This window comes from Camelus ferus, chromosome 6, assembly GCF_009834535.1.
Source record: "Camelus ferus isolate YT-003-E chromosome 6, BCGSAC_Cfer_1.0, whole genome shotgun sequence".
Taxonomy (NCBI): domain Eukaryota; kingdom Metazoa; phylum Chordata; class Mammalia; order Artiodactyla; family Camelidae; genus Camelus; species Camelus ferus.
Genome location: NC_045701.1, coordinates 69,514,859 through 69,535,883, shown reverse-complemented (window position 1 = coordinate 69,535,883; position 21,025 = coordinate 69,514,859). Strand labels below are relative to the sequence as shown.

The window sequence follows — 21,025 nt, the reverse complement described above, 5'->3', positions numbered from 1 at the left end:
GCCACAACGTATTAGAGCTTTATGTGTTTTGACTTTTTGAAATTACTAATTTTTGAACACTTGCTGGGCGCCAAAGGGAGGGACTCAACTAAGATAGTGGCAGTGGGAATTAAAGGAGTTCTCTAAAAAGAGCATTTTCAAGGTTAAAGACAAGGTTGAAGAAACTAGGGGGCACAAAGGATGGTGATTTAAAAAACAAGAAACACGTTTCAGGGGAAGATAATTCCTCTTTAGATAAGCAGAGTTTATCAATCCCAGGTGCCTACGGGGTATTTACTTGGAAGTAAAGCTCCCTAGCTCCAGAGGTCAGAAGTAAGATACCGATTTGAAAGTTACCAACATACATACAAAAGATGAAGCCCTCTCTGAAAATGAAATGGTCCAGGAAAAATAATATAAAATAATAAGTGAAGATTACTGAGGTCAACTGTAGTGACTGACTACTAACAGTTCGAATCTACACAAAAGTATATTGCAATGTGTAAACAGCTAACCATAAATCAGCCAACACTCAAGAGAAATAGACCCAATTATACTGTATTAAAGAGTTGATTACAATTAACAAAACAAACTCTTTTATATAGAGGTACATTAGTAGATCTTGAACATTTGTGTTTACAACTGTTTTTTAATTTGCCGAGTCCTGTCATTACCTTAAGCTGTACTTGTTTAAATCTTTTTCTTCATCTAAAACTCCAAGTGATGTCTATTTGCCCTCAAAATCTTTATAACTATTTGACAGTATATGCCTGCTAACAAAATAAATATGGTTTTATCAATGTATATTTGCGTTTTGAGGCTATACAGTGAACTATTTGGCAAAACACAAATAGATCATCTTCTGTAGTAAATCTAGCCCCTTCATCAACCCAACCAACCTCAGTTACTTAAGTTTTCATACTACTCCCAACACAAAGCCTCTGCTCTCCTATCCCAAAAACTTCCACAAGCTCTGAATTCCTCCAAGGCCCTATACACACATTCTGCCATTAAGCCCCCTTTCCATCTACAATATGGAGAGACCATCCCAATTCTATTCTTACACCAAGGTTCAGTTCAAGAATTATCTAAAGTATTTCTAGTTAAATATATATTTACTAAGTGCCTTCTCATGCATTCTATTTTCAATAAAAGTAACTAATTTAAAAAAATTATTTTGTATGATCCATTAAACAGCTGTATCAAATTTCCAGTGGTTTCAGAATACCTGGTATAAATATCATGTAATTTTAGTTTTAGCAAAAGACAGAAAAATATTATTTCTATAATTATAAATAATCATGTTAGATGTAGAGTATATATATGATAAAGAAGACATAGGAAAGAATTATCTTGTGCAACTAAGAAAATATCACCTATGAGCCCATTTAAATCAAAAGGTATCTGTACTAATGTATCTTGAAAATCTTTGTGCAAAATAGAAAGAAATCTGTGTATTTCCTTGATGAGGAGATTACAAAGAGGTATCTTCTGAAATGCAAACTATCTGCTTTCCAATGTTACCTCCTGTCATCATGGACTGGAATGCAGCTGGAAAGAAAAAAAACTAGATTATCTGAAAGCATAAATGTCACTGTCAAACATTGTCAGTAGGTCAGGCATGTACAATTAATTTGAATAATTTCTTCAATGATTTTAATATTAATTACAGAAGGAAACTGTCATGAAAAGAAACCTCAAGTATAACTCTGGCAAAGTTACAGGACAAACCAACCCAATTAACATCTTAAAAATTTGTTTTTACCCAAACTAGAAATGTTTCATTGGTGTCAACATCAACATTCACTGTTACAGAGTCTGAGACTAGAGGCAAATAAGTATGAGAAGGAAAAATGGACTACAGGTTTTTAAAAATGAGGCTAAATCAGCAAAAACAAATTTTAAATAACTTAAAATATTAAAAATCTAATCATAAAGTTTTACTAAGTGAAATACATATCTGTTAGGCAAGTGAAATTTATATTTCTGTTTAGTAGACATTAACAAAATACATTAAATTTTTTCCTCAAAAAGGAAAAATTATCAGTTTGATTTAATCCTGTTCATTTGAAACCAACAAAAAACAATGCTGAAACCTGTGTATGTTAGGGGAAAAAACCCCCTAAATATTAAAAATTTGCTTAATGTAATCTCATGATACCTTAGAACCATTCAATCTGAAAAAGTTACTTAGAAGCTAAATGACTTTCATAATTCTTTTTTTTTTGACTTTCATAATTCTTAATTTTTTTCATAAGTTTACAAAACAAAAAAAACCCACTTATGATTTGAAATGTGAAAACAATACCTCTTAAATACCACTAAATTGAACTGTCATGGAATGTGATTAAGATATTTATGGACACCTGTAGGATGCTTTTACAAAAAGAAATGATTTAAAAAGAAAAAAACAATAGATAAGTAGAAACAAAAGAAAAAAGAGAATATTTGTGCTGAACTCACATATATAATAAATTGACGTTCATCTTACCTCCCATGTTTTCCAGTCCATTTATCATAGTCTCTTTGATCTGTAAATTAAAATAAGTATATTTCATACTCTTCAGACTTCAATGTTTCAAATTATTTAATAGTTTTCAATTTTGCAAAAGGCAGCAATACTATTTAGCACTTTCTGTCTAAAAATAGATATTCTTCATTTCCTGTAGGTAACTCAAAAAAGTTTGCTACAAATTTGTTTTTTAAAATAAAATCCTACTTTCCCATGGTCTAAAATTCAATTGGTAACATCACATGCTATGCACCCTCTTTCAGAAAACAAAGTATATAAGCACACACACATACAACTTTGCCTATCATTTGCAGGTTTCAAGAACATCCTAGGTCAGGGTCTCCGGCCCCCAGACTCGTAACTCCTGATTTGCAACCACAACCATGAGATCTATAAGAATGTCCAGGGAGGGCAGGAAAGATGTATGGCGGTGGAGAGGTAGGGGTACTAGGAGGTGTGTATAAGATTTTTGAGAAAGCACAGCTTCTTACACATAGTAACATCCCATAAATTTTTGTTAATGAATATTATAATTTGGAAAAACAAAAACCTATTGATCTTATAATCTAAGAAAAGTAAAGATTAATCAAATTTTAGATAAAGGGAATAATAAGAGAGGGCTTCTCAATCAGGAGGTTATACTCACCTGGGAGGTAAAGTTAATTTGTAATATTCAGTACATTTTTCTCTCGTAAGAATTTTTATTATGAAACTTTAATATTAAATTCAAATAATACAAAAGTGTATCAAGTAGCAGGAAGAATGATATTGATAAAGAATAGAAGCAAGTTCTACCTTTAGCTTTCCTTCTTTAAACCACTGACTCAGCTGTAGAATACCAGACTCAAATTTGTCCTTGTAATTTAACACCAGAAATCTTTCTCTGTAGTGGGGAAGAAAAGGGTAACGATCAGAGACTAGGGAGGGAGGGAGAGAGCCCAAATCAAATCATTCCAGAACTCTAATATCTGTTAATCTTTCAAACATTAGGACTTAAACACACAGAGTCTGGTCAGATATAGCTTTAGGTATAGCTACAATGTACATTTCTAATTTAAGTGGACTTCTATTGTTTTGTCTCTCAGCATCTATGTCATTTGGTAAAAACACTGTGATTTTACTTTGTGGGTAGCATCCATTCCCCACCACCAAAGCCAGGCCAGTCTGAGCCAGTAAGTATCAGCCATGGGTCTTAATAATTAACTTCAAGGGAGCTGTTCTCTTTTTGCTTGGATTGCTAACTTAGTAAAATATAAGAGTAAAGAGAGCAGTCATCCTCTTGCTGTTGCAAGAGGAGAGCCTGCAAGGGAGCCCAGCCAACCCAGAAGAAAGAACAGCCCAGGGGTGAAGAAAAACTGATTTGTGACACCACTATGCAAACCTTTTATCCAGCCAAATCTAAGTCAGTACTAATATTGAACTTCTCAAATATATGAGCTAATAAATTTCCTTTGCACTTAAGCCAATGTAAGTTGAGTTTCTGTCACTTGCAAAAAAAGACTTGCAGAAGATTGATAGTAGAGGGGCATTTTTTAAAGTTTTCTGCCAGGGAGCTAGTGAACCAAAACCTAAATATTGGACCACCTTAAAATGTACATTTTCAAGTTTTACTTAATAAAAAAAATTATATATGCAGAATAATGTATTTCTTATACATCTATGATCTTTAAACCCTTTGAATCTGGTAATTAGGGGAAAGGGTAGAACACACCTTGTGATGTTTCTTTCTTTCCGGATTGCTTCTACAGCCAGGGATAGTGGAGGAGGATAAGGCACATCTTTGTTGTACTGAGAAATTTGACCACACAGGATGATGTGGCTGTTCTGATTCATCTGTTCAGAGAAAACTTATGAATATACCCTAAGATATATACCTTTTCTATGTTTATTGATTTTATGGCTGCCTCAATGAAAGCCTCCTTGACTATGGTATTTAATCCTTTGTGCCAAATTGATTTTGCTTTGAAGACTTACCCATTATATGTATTAGTTTCAATTAGCTAGAAAATAAGTCTACTACAAAGGAACATAGAGGTAGAGTTTGGTGGTAATCAGCAAAAGAACTGCATTAGTTGTCACTGTCATCATTGTTGCTACTTTTATTATTAATGATAACTCTAAAATCCAAATTTTTTAGGTTTAAATAATTTAACCTCAGTTGCAAATTATTTTACATATATAAAAGGGCAATGCAGCGTTAATAGCTAATGTTGATAAATTATAATACTGTCAATTAAAATATGCAAATACCTTCAATCTATGAAAATCCTTTTCCTACCCAAAGTCAGAGGGCCATAGCCATGAATTGGTTGTTGGTTAGAAGTGAGTTAGAGGTTAGAACTTCATTTGAACAATACAAATGTAATTTTTCACAAAAATAAACTGCAGGTGAAAATATAACACTGCCAGCGAAGAACTGAAATTGATGCTCATAGTGCAAATCTGCAAAGAAATGGAAGTAGATTCAGCAAGCTCTTCTGTATCACTTAATTATAATACTGACCATCATGTTTTTCACAAACCCTACAATTTTATAAAGTATTTTTCCTTCTTACTATGAGGTAAAAAGATATCACATCAGATAAAATGTAGTATTCAAATTTAAAACAAACAAATCGGCAAACAACCTGACTTATCACTGCATCACTGATGTCACCACCGACATTGTCAAAGTAAACATCCACTCCAGCTGGGCATAATTCACGGAGCTGTTCTGCCACATTCCCCTTTTTATAATTAATTGCAGCATCAAAGCCTAGTTCTGAGGTCAAGAGGAGGCACTTCTCATGTGTTCCACAAATTCCCACCACTCTGGAACAGCCCATCAAATGGCCAATCTAGGGAGGGAAATTTTTGAAAATTAAACAGCTTTCTATTATCACAATTTAAATGTAAAAATGTAAAAGTATGCAAGATAATACAAGTATATGAAAGTGCTGATCACAATTCAGGTTAGATTATAGGGTTTTCAGCTAAAAGTTATTTGAAACCAAGAGAATTGAGAACAGATATAATGTCATTCTTTAAATTAGAATAAAATTAGACTTAGTTTAAATGTTAAAATCTCACAATCAAAGCTGACTTCATAAAAGGAATAGTCAGACCCAAAACATCTCTATCTCGCAATTTTTGAGGGCTGTGAGGAACTAAAGTTACTACTAGGATAAAATGTTTTGTTTCAAGGGTTTCATACTATAAAGGCTGTTATTCATAAAATAACGTGCTTTATAAAATTCTGTATTTACTGTATTTCTAAAACCTAATAAATGCTTTCTTATTTGAAGATTTTTAAAAAATCTTCAAATTCATGGAATTATAGACGTAGGTACTCTACGATTTTCTTCCACATATTGATTAGAGCAGTGCTCCAGCATTTACCATGTCATTTTTGGCTAAAAAAGAACAAAATACAAAAATCTGTAACATTTTTCATATTGTTATTACCTGATCAGATAATAACACCATTTCTACCAGATGTGTAAAATAACATTATAAATTTGTTCAATAGTATATTTTAAATTACATACACATATCCAGAGATTCAATTATGGTTAGTTTTTCAGAAAGTCAAATAATTCTCAGAAAGTTTACCTGTCCAGCCAAGGATCCACAAGCACCAGCAGCCCCACTAACAACCATTGTCTGATTAGATCCAGCAATTATATGACCTTTTTCTTGTATCCCAATCAAGGAAGTCAAACCAGGCATCCCTACAGCTCCAAGAAGATAGGAAAGGTGTCCATCCACAAGTTGTGGGTCTGCCTAAAATAAAATTTTAAAAATAATACTAGAGCAGGGAGGGTATAGCTCAAAGTGGTAGAGCGCATGCTTAGCATGCATGAGGTCCTGGGTTCAATTCCCAGCACCTCCTCTAAAAAGTAAATAAATAAATAAACCTAAGTATCTCCCCCCTAAAAAAAAACTAACTTAAAAAAAAAAAATTAAAACAGTATTAGAAAGTTCTGTTTTAAGTCAAGAGGATAGACACAGCCTGTTAAGGACTGTATTGTGTCCCCCCAGAATTCATATATTGAAGACCTAGCCCTTAGTGTGACTATGTTTGGAGATAGGGCCTTTAAGGAGATAATTAAGATTAAATGAGGTCATAAGGGTGGGGCCCTACTCTGACAGGGCTTGTGTCCTTAAAAGAGGAAGAGACACCAGAGATCAATCTTTCTCTGCAAGTGCACAGAGGAAAGGCTGGATGCCTTGTAAGGATACAGTGAGAATGTAGCCATCTGCAAGCCAGGAAGAGAGGCTTCACCAGAAACCAAACTTTCTAGCACTTTGATCTCAGATTTCTAGCCTCCAGAATTGTGAGAAAATAAATTTCTGTTGTAATAATAAATTTCAGTCTATGGTATTTTGTAATGGCAGTTCAAGCAGACTAATAAACAACCCAATATGGTTTCTAAACAGTAAACCATTCTTGAGTCTTGTTAAAATTCTATAATTTAATTGTACAAAGTAAAAACAAATGAATATTACTTCTCATTATAGTTATTAAAAAAAAACCCAAAACTGTTAAAAAAGATTTGCCACATAAGACACTATTCTCTGTCAGTGCCCCAAATATATCAAAAGAGAGGAACTATTTAATAGGAAAACACTAGGTGAAGTTAAAAGGTTTTAAAATCTCTGAGCAATTCCAAAGTAAATATTTATCTATATAAAAATCAGCTTAAACTCTAATAGTTCTCATTCCTGTCCTTAAAATGTTCCATAGAAATGTAAGGAAGGTGTGATACAATTTCTTCTAGTTTAATTTAATGAAGTCTCTCTCAGCTTTTTAGCATTTTCTATTTATATGTTTACCAGGCCCAAGCAATAGTTAACTATACTTCTCTTATATTTTCTGTGTCTGTTTTCTTATCTGTAACATAGGGTGAATCAAAAAAAATTAATAATTTTAAGGAATTGAATAATTTTGGGAAAAATTTAATAAACCACCAAAAGTAATCAAAATTTACCACCTTGTTTTGATTCGTAGTTAAACTGCCACAAAGAAAGAAAATGGCAGTTTGTAATCATCACTTTTAAATGGCTGTCAGTTAAATCTGCTGTGTGGTTAAAGGTAAGTCTACAGTACACAGAAAGGTCTAAAGCACACTACACAGAAATGTATCCTGCAGGTAATAGTTACTCATTAGTAAAGCCAATATAAAAACATTGTGAGATAAGTTTGTGTTCAGTAAATATCATTTTTCCATCCCTTCTGAATTTCCTCTTCCTCATTTCTAATATCTACTCCTCAAACATTTCTAAACTCTCCCCAACTGCTCCATTTCCCACTACAGCACAATGACAGGGAAAACCAGAAACTGCTGAATGTTTTTTTCACTTCCTGCTAAGCAATTACTAGTTAAATATATTTTACTAGTACCATTAAGATGACAAATGACTGCATAATGTCCCCTGCCTATCACTTGTATCTTTTTCAGAATTTATAATCACAAAAAATACTAAAATTTTATAAAGCTTTTTACAAAGCCTTAGTCACATTTACCATAGCATTTAATTTTCACATTCACTTGTGAGATAGCTATTGTTTTCTCTGACACAAGATGGAATTTCAAGCATAAACGAAATGAATTTCTTAAGTCAAGTGGTAATTTCTCAGGAAACTTTAAAGCATACAACTATAAGGGGCCTTCTAGTTCTTAGAATAAAACATTTTTTTATGCTTATAGCTCAGGTTTTATTTTATATATGTAAAATATGAGAAGTAAATATGGAAAACAACACCATTCTTTGGCAAGCTAAGAACTGTCATATAAAGTTATAGCCAAACAGTGGAAAAGGAATAAAGGTTCTTCCACATTCTAACAAATACCTTAGAAAAAGTATGCTTTTATTTTTTCCCTGATAACAAACAGAACTGAATGCCAAATGCAAAAAGAAAGAATTATAGGGGGAAAAATCAAATACTTTATATTATATATCACCTTTTCAAGGATATTTCCATCCAGAATAACTTTGGTTTGCCAAGGCCAATAAAAAGAAATCACAAAATCGCCTTTAGTAAAATTTGCGTGTTTGCTTTCTTCTATAATCCCAATACCTCCACCATCAACCACCTGAGACAGCTGCCAAGGTGTTATATAATCAGTGCCAGTGTCTTCATTCATTCTACAACGCTAAAAAAAGAAAACATGGATTAGGATACTTCTGACTGATGATACTGAGCCAGTTTACTAATTTACCCAGTGACTGAAAGAAAGTATATAATAAGTAATGTTACATACAGTTAGCCAAACAAATAAAGTTTATCTTAATTTCTCTCTTCCTTTCAGTTATTTTTTATCCTGAAAAAAATGCATCCCCTCTCTAACAAGTAAAGAAGTGAAATTAAAATGAAATTTAAGTATGTTCCAAAATTAGACTGTGGTGATAGTTCCACAACTTTGTGAATAGACTAAAAACCACTGAATTGTACACTTTAAATGTTTGAATTGTACAATATGTGAATTACAGCTCAATAAAGCTGTTAAAAATTTTAAATAATTACTTAAAGAAATGTATGTAATATTGCACAAATTATGCTAGCAAAAATACAAGATATTGTGTTAATGGTTTCAATGGACTGTAGCAAATTAGGTACACTTACGTACCGCTGGTATTATAAAAGTGTCCATTTTTTAATAGAGAACAAACCAGCAACACATAGACCATAATATTACTCATTTCTTCAGCCTAGAAATACTGCTTCCTCAATAGAAATAACCCAAAAGAGAAATGAAACAATTTTTATACATTTTTTCATCACAACTTCAGACCAAGCATTACATCATATCCCATAACCTCACGTGGATGTTCTCTTTATTCTGCAAAGACAAAATGTCACAATAGCACCACACCCTTCCATAGGACTATAGGGCTAAAGACCTCTCTGTGAAGTAATCAAGGGTCTCTTCTCTGTGGCTCACTGTTGCCTCCTCTCTCATGAAAGGCCATGGTGTATAAGCCTACAGTGTAGTCCAGAAGATGGAAGAGATCTGGCTGCTTGGTTAAGGGGCCCCACATGGTCTAGTTCAGTTTACCAGGGGAAAAGACCACGTAGGGAACTGAGGCAGAAGCTTCTATGGGAATATACTACATTTCTGCTGTGTGCCCTTCCCATGTATTCTTGAAAAGCAAGTGCAGCAGCCACTGAATACTGGCCAGACCAAACCTGATGCTTAGGGCTAGAAGGAGAAGTAGGAATAAGTAATGCCCTATAGGTAAGCAAATGATGTTGTATAACACAATAAAATGTCATATAACCACCAAAATAATAGTATTTGCACTTATTTTTCATATGAAGTCACAAATATGAAATCCAAATAATGCATACACATTAAATATAAGCTTATAAAATACAGTATATGCATAGTGATTAAATTAGTTGTGAGCTTGGAATGATACTAAAATTTCAGTCATTTAATGTTCATCAGATTCTTTTTTTTTCCTTTTGAAGTTGCTTTAAAAAACAAAAATGTCTAGTGGAAGCAACCAAGGTGATTTTCTTCCTTCCTTAAATACTTAATAAGTACTTATGCTAATCACTGGAGATACAGGGATAAATAAGACCTTTGTCTTCATAAGTTTACTTTTTATTATGGAAGACAACTATCTAATAACTATACAAATAATTATTAATTACAATTGGGATATATGCTGAAGGTCAAGGTACTGTTTTGAGAAAATAGAACAAAGAGGACTAGTCTGAAGGTTCAGGGTGACTTACCAAAGCAAATCTCTTTAAAGCAGGCTTCTAGGGAAAAACAAGTAAAGGGAAAGGAAGTTTTCAGATATGAAGCTTTGTTTTAATTTGTACCCAGGATTTTGTTTTAATCAAGTATGGTAACAGGACAGACAAAGAGACAACTGCTTTGAAAGAATAGTTTATTACAGTTCCCAAAAGGAAAGGTACACCATACGACACAGAGCCACATGGGGAAATTAGTCAGGGGGCAAAAGCAGCAAAAGGAGAGCATGGCCCAGAGCCTTTATTGTGGTTTCCAGGAAAAGAAATGGGCAAGGCAGAGTAGGCAAACTTGAGTAAATTTAGGATTGGATTGATTGAATAATTTCGGTGGGCTCTGGTTTATGGACGTGTTCCCTAGTTGTCTGGTACCTAGCCCTGGCGTGGTTTAGGGCAGGGGAAATATTTGCCTGGTATGCAAAAGTTAGATAAAGGAGGTGATTGGAAATATGGGCTTTAGGTAGATTAGTTTACATATGAAAGGTGTGTCCAAGGAAAAGATTTGTTATCTCCAAGTCAGCTAGCACTAGGAGGGGCAGCTCTCCTGAATTAGCAACCGCTCCTAAAATATCAAAGCATTATAAAACACAGAAAATAAAAGACACGATTATACAAGGCTTGAGCAAAAAGGGACATTGGTTTGTTACAAAAGAAAGAGGTCTATTGAGGCCAGGGTACAAGGTTAAGAGGTAAACCAGAGTATAGTGAGGCTGGGCAAGCAAACAGGCCAGACTACTTTAGACCACATCCAGAATGTTAATCTTAATCTTCCAAGACTAATGGGAAGCCATTAAAGGATTTTAAGCAAGGTGACATGATTAGTTGCTATTATAAGAAGATCACTCTGGCTACAGTGTGAAAGATGGATTAAGGGGACAAAGAGTGTATACAAGGATACCCCATTAGGAGAGAAACAATGGTGATTCAGACTAGGTAGATGTCCTCAGAGTTAACTGAGAAATGGACTGGATTGAGAAGTACTTAGGAAGCGGGGTCCACGGTATCTGATGATGGAAGGACAGAATATAGAGAATGAAGAGACAAAATGCTCAAGAAAGGCTGAGTGCTTCCCAGCAAGAAATGAGTGAATGGAGGAGCTATTTGCTTCCCTGGAGGAAAAAGGGTTTTTAAATTTTTTGTTGTTTTGAGCTTAGGGGTGTTTAGAAGTAAAGGCCATGAATCCAATTCATGTCACAATCTCATTGTTTCATCATTTCTCCACTCCTAAAATCTTTGGGTCATAAATTTCTCTTATTGTAAGACTCTCAGAGGGAATTCTGCTGAATGGGGAAGTTTGTTCCAACTTAAAGAATTCTATAAAGAACATATCTTTTTTTTTTTTTGCTTGTTTTCATCTACAGCTGACTCAAACAACACAGGAGGTTAGGGATACCAACTTTATGTCGAAAATCCATGTAAATTCTGGGTATAACTTAAGAGTCAGCCCTCTCTACCTGTGGTTTTGCATCTTCAAATTCAACAAACCTCAGATCATGTAGTATTATATTATGTATTTAGTGAAAAAAATGTCCATGTAAGTAGACCCCTGTAGTTCAAACCCAAGTTGCTCAAAGTTCAACCGTGTTCCTTTTGTCTACTCTGTTTGATTTTTAAAACACTTCTAACCTTGAATCTTGGCTTTATTTTGATAAATTTTGTTCTCTTAATTTACTTTGTATTTATTATCCTGGGTTTAAGTGATATTTTTAATATCGCACTCATTAGGGCATGTGTAATCCTTAGATACCCTGAGCTAGGTTTTTATACATTGAAGTGTCAAAGTCTTAAGAAATCCAAACCAGTCACCATCAAGAATTAATTCTGAATACTAAATAGTTCACAGTCATTTTTCTCCTGAATTTGTGATAATTATTCTCCTTACATGATCTGCTCAGCACCGTCTAGAGTGATAAGGCCCATGGCTTGAATGAGCTTGCCTTGGCTGAAAGCAGAAGAATCTTCAGGTCTGTGGGTAATCAGTGACCCATTTTACCCCTCTGTGTCAACTTGAAATTTTGCCCATTTAGTATGTTTCAGACCAAGCACCACCTCATTTCCCTCACCCATAAAGAAAAACTTGCTACCCCTGGGAAGAATTTTGAATGAAGTCATCAAGTTGCATTCCACTGTAAGTGTAATCAAGTGTGACTGGTCTCACTGGAAGACAGAGCCTGAACTGTAATCATGGATCAGAAAGAAGAGGGGCCCTCCCAAGGCTACAACTGTCCTGGCAGAAAGTGGTACTGCCCATTGGGTCTCCATTGTTAAGTGCAGCCTAAGGAGAGATAGAGCAGGGTTCTATTTATCTCCCACAAGGAGGCTCTAGAAGCCAAAGAGACGATAAGAATATACACAGAAACAGTAATCCAGAGAGATTATAAATTGCTTATTAGTAGTCTTTGCCCAACTTCTACTTTTCACAGATTAATGTATAGGAGCTTTCCACATATTAGACGTTATCTTTTTTCTTGTTATTTGTATTCTAAGGTTTTCTAAGCTTGCCATTTATTTTTTCATTTTGTACATGCTATTTTATTGTGTTTTACAAAAGACAGTATTTTTTTTTAAATAGTCACATTTATTAATCATGTTCCTTCATATTATCTGGGTTTGCTGTTACTCTTAGAAAGTCTTTAATTCCCCAACACCATTCAATTGTTCAGCCATATTTTTTCTAAAATTATTTATAGTTTCTTTTTTTCTTTAACTTTTTATTATCTGTTGGAATTTATTCTGGTGCAGGGGTTGAGCCAAAGATACAATTCTTTTCCCAGAAGTATATAGTCAACTGATCCAACACAGCTTACTGAATAAGCCATCCTGATCTTCTCTTAACTTTTTATTTTAATAAATAAAGACTCACAGGTACTCATTTTGTACTATAAAACTAGTACAAAGAAGAACAGAAATTAATGAAATACGCAATAGAAAACAATACAGAAAATCAATAAAATCAAAAGTTGGTCCTTGGAAAGATTAACAAAATCGACAGTTTTAGCTAAACTGACTAAGAAAAAAATAGATAAGACTTAAATCATTAAAATCAGGAATGAAAAAAGGGACATTACTACTACCAAACTTTTAGAAATAAGAAAGGATTATAAGGGAATACTAAGAATAACTGTATGCCAATAAAGTATACAACTTAGATGAAATGCACAAATTCCTAGAAAAACACAAATTACTGAAGCTGACTCAAGAAGAAATACACAATCTTAAGAGACCTGTAACACATAAAGATATTGAATTAGTAATTTTAAAACTTCCCCAAAAGAAAAGCCCAGGCCAGATGCCTTCATTGGTGAAGTCTACAAATCTTTTAAAGAAGAATTAATATCAATTCTTAACAAACTCTTCCAAAAACAGAAGAGGAGGGAACACTTTCCAACTCATTCTATGAGGCAGTATTACCAAAACCAGGCAAACACATCACAAGAAAACAATGAATATGGTCTTACAATCTTATGGATGCAAAAATCCCCCCCAAAATTGTAGCAAACCAAATCTAGCAACATATCAAAGCAATCACACACCTGGACCAAGTGGGATTTATTCTAAGAGTGCAAGATTTAATGTCTAAAAATCAATTAATATAATGAATCATATCCATGGATTAAAAAACAAAAACTATATAATCATCTCAATAGAAGCAGAAAAAATGCTTTACAAAATCCAAAACCCCTTCTGAGGGGAGGGGTTAATGGAGATTTCACTGCTTAATGGGCACAGTTTCTGTTTAAGATGATGAAAAAGTTCTGGAAATGGAAAGTGGTAATGGCTGTACAACACTATGAATGTCCTTAATTGTACACTTAAAAATGGTTAAAGTGGCATATTTTATGTTATATGTATTTAACCACAATTTTAAAAATCCAACACCCCTTGATGATAAAAACAATCAACAAACCAGGAATAGAAGGAAATCTCCTCAATGAAGATAAAGGGCATCTAGAAAAATCCCACAGCTAACATCACACTTAATGGTGAAAGACTGAATGCTTTCCCCCAAGATCAGAAATAAGACAAGGATGTCTGCTCTTGACACTTCTGTATAACATTTTACTCGAGGTTCTAGTCAGGATAACAGGCAAGAAAATGAAATAAAAAGCATCCGCATAGGAAAGGAAGAGGTAAAACTACTTGTGTTTATGGAGCCTAAGTCCATGTGCCTGACGACTTCTCAGCTGCAGACCCAGGCAACATATACCTTCTTTTAAATAAATCTCCTTCATCTAGAAATAGCGTAAGTGAGTCTGTTCCTTTAAAAGAGACCAACTAGAATAAAGGTGTTGTACGGGGTCTGCCTTGTAAACTAGATCAATCTGAGGTTTCCAATCTTAATTTACTGTCTTCAAGCTCTACTTACTACTGGGAAGAGATCTGGACTTTTGGAGGAACCTGACTAACCATATGCACTAATTGCAATACATTCCTTCCATAACATTCCTTAGTAACAGTGAATAAAAGCAAAGGCAATCCATAATTCACAGGTATCAAGATATAATTGCTCAAATATTTATTAATCATGAAGATTGAACAATAAAATTTAGAAGCAACACGAAAAATATGAAAATAAAATTACTTTGACTAAATCACAAAATCCTGACTCTTACCATGTAAGGATCCACAGAAAGATAAAGAGTTCTGACTTGTACTTGTCCTTCATTGATGTTATCTGGTAAGTTTACCTCTTCAACTCGGAAATTTTCTGCCACTGGATTACCATTTTTTCCTAAAGTATTAGGCAAAAATATAAAATCAGAGAGTTACGTTCCCATAGAATTATTTATTATTCTTTAAAAGGTCACTCTAGGATTCAGAGTACTCCCTTTTAAGACAGGCATAAATAAATCTGTATTGTCTTGTAATTTCTCTGTAACTCAGCATAAATTCTTCAAATAGTTTCAAATGCTTTTGTTTTTCTCCAAGAAGTTTCTCTGGCAAATTGCTGTCAACATCAACATTTCTTTTTTATGATGATTACAAGTAAATCAACTCATCTGTTTTAAAATTATAGGAAGATTTCAAAAAGTGAAAAATCACAGCCAGCTTTTTTTTAAACCATGAAAGTTAAAATTTACAAGGTAGCAGAAACACCACATTAGCCAAAGTAAATTGGTAAACTATCCTTCCTCATTTTAAGATGAAAACAGAAACTTAAATGAATGTAATTAAAACTTCCTATTTGTTGAATCATCAAATTTCTAAAGTGAAAATAGAATGTAGGCATTTTAATCCAACTGCTCACTTTACTAAAACTGAGAAAAGCTAAGTGACTTCCCCAGGCCACACAGTTGGTAAGTATCAAAACCAAGGCAACATGGGTCCAAAGCTCTCAAGCTACTTCCATACCTAAGCTTCTATGATTCAGGTTTGATGACCTATGATGACACAGGGCAGTGCTTTTCACATAAAACAGAAGAGCAAATTTTAAGAATCAATGATATACACTATAAAGAAAAAACAAAAGCCACATATATTTGTAATATACCTTCTTAATATTACAGTAATTTTAAAATAACTTACTTCTTCAATAGATGGCCTTGACAAGTTATCATCTAAAAATTTGAATATTATATTGTTTAGAGTTGCTTCTAAAATCTCTACTAGTGTTAATATCTTTCTACTTTAATTTACCACATTGACATCACATCGCTTCTTGTTCCTTTATATGCATTAATAATTATCAAAGACCACAGCTATTCACTCATCACAAATACATACCAGGTCGGGAATTCAACACTACTCTCTGCACAATCATCACCTTGTTTGCACAGTGGTTTCACAAGACTTCTGTATAAAATAATTCCTATAAACAGAAAAAAAGTTTAATCACAATTAAGTTATAAGATATTCAACAATTTAAATTTTTTTAAAAGGTGCCCTTGTGTTTCTGAACAAGGAGAGGAAAAATCATATTTAGGATCTAAAAAAGACAGTCTCCTGTCAGAGCTTGTCTCCTAAAGCAAATATATGAAGAAAGACTAAATCTAATTAGAATTTTTGGCTAATAGGAAAAAAATTTATTGAAGACTGAATGGGAAAAAATGTTTCTGGCCTCATAATTCAAGCACATTCAACTTTATGCCATCATGATTAAGCTTCCTACTGTGGCTTGATTAAAAGAAAACAACATGATATATTCCTCCAGAGCTAGCCAGCTAATCTAGTAGCAAAATAAAACATGAGCTGCTAAATTGAGATGCAACAAAATTTTCAAAAGTTCCTTTTTATTCATTTATCAAAATGGAAATTTCTTAATAGTTTTGTTGATTATAAAAGTAATACATCAAAAGCATTTTTAAATCCTCACTTTCTAGGAATTTATGTAATAAAGAATGGCCAAATAAAGGATTAATTGGGGCGGGGGGTGGGAAGGGACAGACAGAGATTTCAAAATGTAGAACAGATAAACAAGATTATACTGTATAGCACAGGGAAATATATACAAGATCTTATGGTAGCTCACAGCAAAAAAAAAAATGTGACAATGAATATACGTATGTTCATGTATAACTGAAAAATTGTGTTCTACACTGGAATTTGACACATCATTGTAAAATGACTATTACTCAATAAAAAAATGTTAAAAAAACAAATAAATAAAGGATTAATTTATTCTGGTTTACAATCTGAGCTAATGAAACCAGCAAAATGAAGTTCCACTGCTGGCACTATCTGATTTGGGCCTGCTTACTTTGTCCATCACTAAAAATGAAAACAGACCATTAGCATTACTCTGTGCCTAGCAGTTGTGAGTGCTATGAAATATATATATATTATTATCCTCATTTTATAGATGAGGAAACAGCCTTAAAGGGTTTAAGCACTTTCCTACAGTAGTGGAGTTGAGATTCAAACCCAAGCTGACACTCCAGAGCCAATCTCTTAACTATTACACAAAAATTTTCATCCTATTATGTCTAAGTTGTTTGATTTTTAAGATACTAATATTATCCTTTTTAAAATTAATATATTTATTTACTACTTCTGTCTTCTCTCATTACTTTGTTTCATCATCTTCAGTACCTAATAACATTGAGAAGTCCAAGAAAAACAATTATATTATTTACTTTTTATGACAATTACAACATTTTAAAATTTATTTTTATTAAGGTATAGTTGATTTACATTATTATATTAGTTTCAGGTGTACAGCATAGTGATTCAGTATTTTTTACAGCCTATATGCCATCAAAAGTTACTACAAGATAATGGCTATAATTTCCTGTGCTATACAATATATCCTCATTGCTTATTGACAAATGCACCGTATTTAGTTCTTAGCATCATTTCCAAGTTAATACAGCAGCAGCACACTTAGACATTTGACAACCATCTGTAAATCGACCTGGTATTTAATAATCCTTCCCTGCAACACTGAGTAATTTCATTTACACATGACTCTACTCTTAATCTAGTTTCTAAATGTGCAAGATCCTTGAATTTCTTCATTTATCTCTGTATCCCTTATAGTATCTGCATATCCTATATATACCTGAGATTTGTACATAATGCTCAGGAAAATGTTACATAATTATCATGGGGTATTTTTCAAATCTTGCTTAATATAGTATTTATATGGAGATAATTTATGGAGAACTTCCACACAATTTCCATTACTTATTTCTTAAAACAAAGTATATAGACAAATGTATTACTATCCTCATTTTACAAAGGAAATTGAGGTCCAGTTTGTACCCAAGATCATACAGCAGGTAAGCAGAGGAGTTGGGACTGAAATGTAAATCTCATCCCAGATCTTACCTGTCCTCACTCTTTCCACTATTGCCCCATAATCTCCTCCAAACAGGGTTTTTACATATTCAGCCATATAATAATGTACAACTCTCCTGTAGGTACCCTTTCCTAAAGGAGGGGAATTCGCTCCTAATTTAGGACTAAATGTCTGACTTATTGACATTCTGTAAAATAGGAGACTATGGATATTCATCCTATTTGCTTCCTTACTTTTTATAATGTGTACACTTACAATCTCACTGGTTATGACATTATGGATAGTTGCCCTCAGTATCTACTCTCTCCTTCTGGACACCATGTTGCCCAGTTAAAGATTGCATTTCTCAGCTTCCCCTTAAAACAAATCCCAGACATTACCCTATTTCACCCCAAAATCCCTCAGTTACATACCTTTAATAACAAATTGCTTTAAACATAAACACTATGCTGTTAATCTAACAGAATTAAGTCTAGGTAATTCCTTAACATTATCTAATACCTAGTGCATATTCAAACTCCTTGATTATCTCAGATATGTCGTTTACAGTTGGTTCATTAGAATCAAAGTCTATTGGGGGGGAGGGTATAGCTCAATGGTAGAGTGCATGCTAAGCATGCACAAAGTCCTGGGTTCAATCTCCAATACCTCCATTAAAATAAATAAATAAATAAACCCAATTACCCTCAAGAGAAATATAAAAATAACTTTTAAAAAAATGATCAGAATCAAAGTCTATATACTATATTTTGAGTCTCTTCTTTTTTATTTCATTCCATTGACTGTTGAACATTTGTTTCTTCATTCTTTTGTCTAGACTGTCCTTTGATCGCTTCTTCCTACTTTCATTTACCTCATTCTTCTATTTCTCCTCTTATCCTTGGTTGGTAGTTAGATCTAAAGATTTGGTTAGATGCACGTTCAATTTTTTTAGGCAAGAATCTTTAAAAGTGGTGCTGTGTGCATCCTATTTCATCATATCAAGAAATCCATAATGCCTTGTAGGAGTAAATATAATTTTTAAAGAAAAATTTTTATTGAATTACCTTGTGTATAAATTACATAAGGGTTAAAAAGCAAAGTTTTCCAAATTGATGCCAGATCCAAAGATAATGGATCTTAAGTGGTGATTAACAGCATCACGGGATGGCTAAATTTTCAATGAAAGGAGTCTTTCCAAATGAAGTTTCATATTTGCCCTTTTCTCTAATTACTTTCAATGTGTGCTTTAATTCTTTAAATTATGCAAACTGTAAATCTGTCCAAATACTGCTTATCAGCATGAAAAGTACACTATTAAAGTTTTCTCCCTCTGTATTAAATTAGAAAGTTTTAAGTATCATACCCTACAATTAACTACTGTAGGATAATCACCCAATATCCCTCTATAGCACAACAAACACATTTAAAATGTAAGGAACTTAATTTAACCAGAAAATTAAAATCTAAAATACGATACACCAGTCTGAATTTGAAAAGGAGAGGTGGTGATGTGTTAAATTCATCCCAAGTGGGATTAAAAACCTCAAGTCTTTATTGACTGGTATTAAGCAAACCACATTTGTCTGGTATACTGTGTTCCTAATTGGTGTAAGCAATATTCCAAAATAATACAAGATCAATGATTAACCAAAAAACTCTAGTGCCGGTCAAAAGAGTGTGTTACCTGAATGTGTACTTTGCAGCCTAATGTAAGGGAAAGGGCACCCAACTAAGAAGAGCAGAGTACAGTCCTGCTTCTAATCACGTGGGATCTTGGAAAGTTCCTTCTCTCAGCCTGTTGCCTGAATGTTCCTAAGTGCCAGGAACTCAGCCTACGACTTAATAGTCATTGTCTCCTAACCCCTCCACCCAACAACCCTATGAGGATGGTGGTACTTGTCATTGCCCCCCTTTTCGGGGTCCCCACGTTTCCACGAGAGGCTAGAGGCATACAGAGGAAAAGGAGGCAGAGAAGCTTAATAACCTGCCCATGGTCGCAGAACTGGTGACACTAGAACCCACAGGCAAACAGCACACACACACCACTGCCTTAATATGAGCTTCCTTATAAGTTAAAAAAAAAAAAAAATTCTCTATCCTGATCTTGCTCAATTATTCTGCCACAAATGACTGTTAACCACTGCCTCGTTACAAAACATGCAAATCTCTGGGATTTCCTCCACTTTTTCTGGACGGCTTCGCTCTTCTCTCTTTTGAGACTTCTAGTTTCCTCCTTCCTTTCCCCAAGTCTAGTGTGTGGGTATTCCTGCCTGGCTCTCCCCTTCTCAGTGACTTCACCTTCCTCTATGGCTCCCACTACTCACCACTCATATATAAATTACTAAAGTTCTGCGTCTACAGCCCAGAATTTCAAACTGACTTCCCAGACTGCAGGCACCAAGAGGACAGGGACTCGTGCCTGTTTTGTTCAATGATTTATAGTCATCCTCTATGCCCGGCACATAAAATGTGCCATTAAATAGGTGTTAAATGAACGTTCCAAACACAACTATGTCCAAACTTGAGGTTGCTTACTACCAATAATTCTTTTTTAAGAAAGGCCCTGCTTCTACTGCTTCTCGAGCCTTCCCTATCGTAGTGACCTAGACAATGACGCCAGCGTCTCCGGTAGCTCCGGGAGGAAGCTTCGAGGTCACCCTGTTCCTTGACCCTCCCTTACCCGGAAGGCCCGACCCACCTCCGGATTCCCCAGCAACAACAGCCGGAGACGGCGCTCCCTCGCGCTTCACTCACCGCCGAGGAGCTCCGGAAGAAGTCTCGCGCGGTTTGCGGCGCTTGCGAAGGGCTCGCGCTCCGCCTCGGCCCTCCGACCGCAGTACGCAGGCGCACAACTATACATCTGCTCCTCACCCCCTCCCTCCCACGAATGAGCTTTTGAAGTTCACGCTGGATCTCGCGGTCACCACGTTTCCGTGAGAGGCTAGGAAGGTGCGGAGCTTTAAAGACTGGTCACCTGTCTCGGCAAAGTGTATTAATAAGTTAACCAGGATTGCTGCCCGATGGCCGCCCCTATTGCTTGTACCCAAATAGCAAATTGTTTAACCTTGAC

General features: G+C 34.5%; 1 protein-coding gene across 3 annotated transcripts; it reads right to left on the bottom strand.

Moving 5' to 3' along the window:
- Window positions 1-519: 519 nt before the first annotated feature.
- PTGR2 (prostaglandin reductase 2) lies at window positions 520-20,809 on the bottom strand. 3 transcript variants are annotated; one of them, XM_014559050.2, is made up of 10 exons: window positions 20,654-20,808; window positions 15,960-16,044; window positions 14,849-14,967; window positions 8,437-8,628; window positions 6,083-6,253; window positions 5,119-5,328; window positions 4,203-4,324; window positions 3,287-3,374; window positions 2,471-2,510; window positions 520-1,530 (listed from the first exon to the last, which is right to left on the bottom strand). In XM_014559050.2, the coding sequence occupies exons 2-10, from the start codon at window positions 15,994-15,996 to the stop codon at window positions 1,454-1,456; spliced, it is 1,056 nt and encodes a 351-aa protein (XP_014414536.1). In that variant the 5' UTR covers window positions 15,997-16,044; window positions 20,654-20,808; the 3' UTR covers window positions 520-1,453. The 3 variants fall into 3 exon arrangements, with proteins under 3 accessions (XP_014414536.1, XP_006184556.1, XP_032338244.1); XM_006184494.3 differs by having other exon boundaries at window positions 20,710-20,798; XM_032482353.1 differs by lacking the exons at window positions 520-1,530; window positions 2,471-2,510; window positions 3,287-3,374; window positions 4,203-4,324 and adding an exon at window positions 4,352-4,933 and having other exon boundaries at window positions 20,654-20,809.
- Between the last annotated feature and the right edge of the window lie 216 nt (window positions 20,810-21,025).

Bases quoted from the DNA above. Each gene is read 5' to 3' on its own strand.
- PTGR2 (XM_014559050.2), bottom strand. From the start codon at position 15,996: ATGATTGTGCAGAGAGTAGTGTTGAATTCCCGACCTG. The intron at 14,968-15,959 runs GTATGTATTTGT...CTAATACTTTAG, and splicing joins AGTGTTGAATTCCCGACCTG to GAAAAAATGGTAATCCAGTG. The intron at 8,629-14,848 runs GTAAGAGTCAGG...TTCTTTTTTTAG, and splicing joins TTTCTGTGGATCCTTACATG to CGTTGTAGAATGAATGAAGA.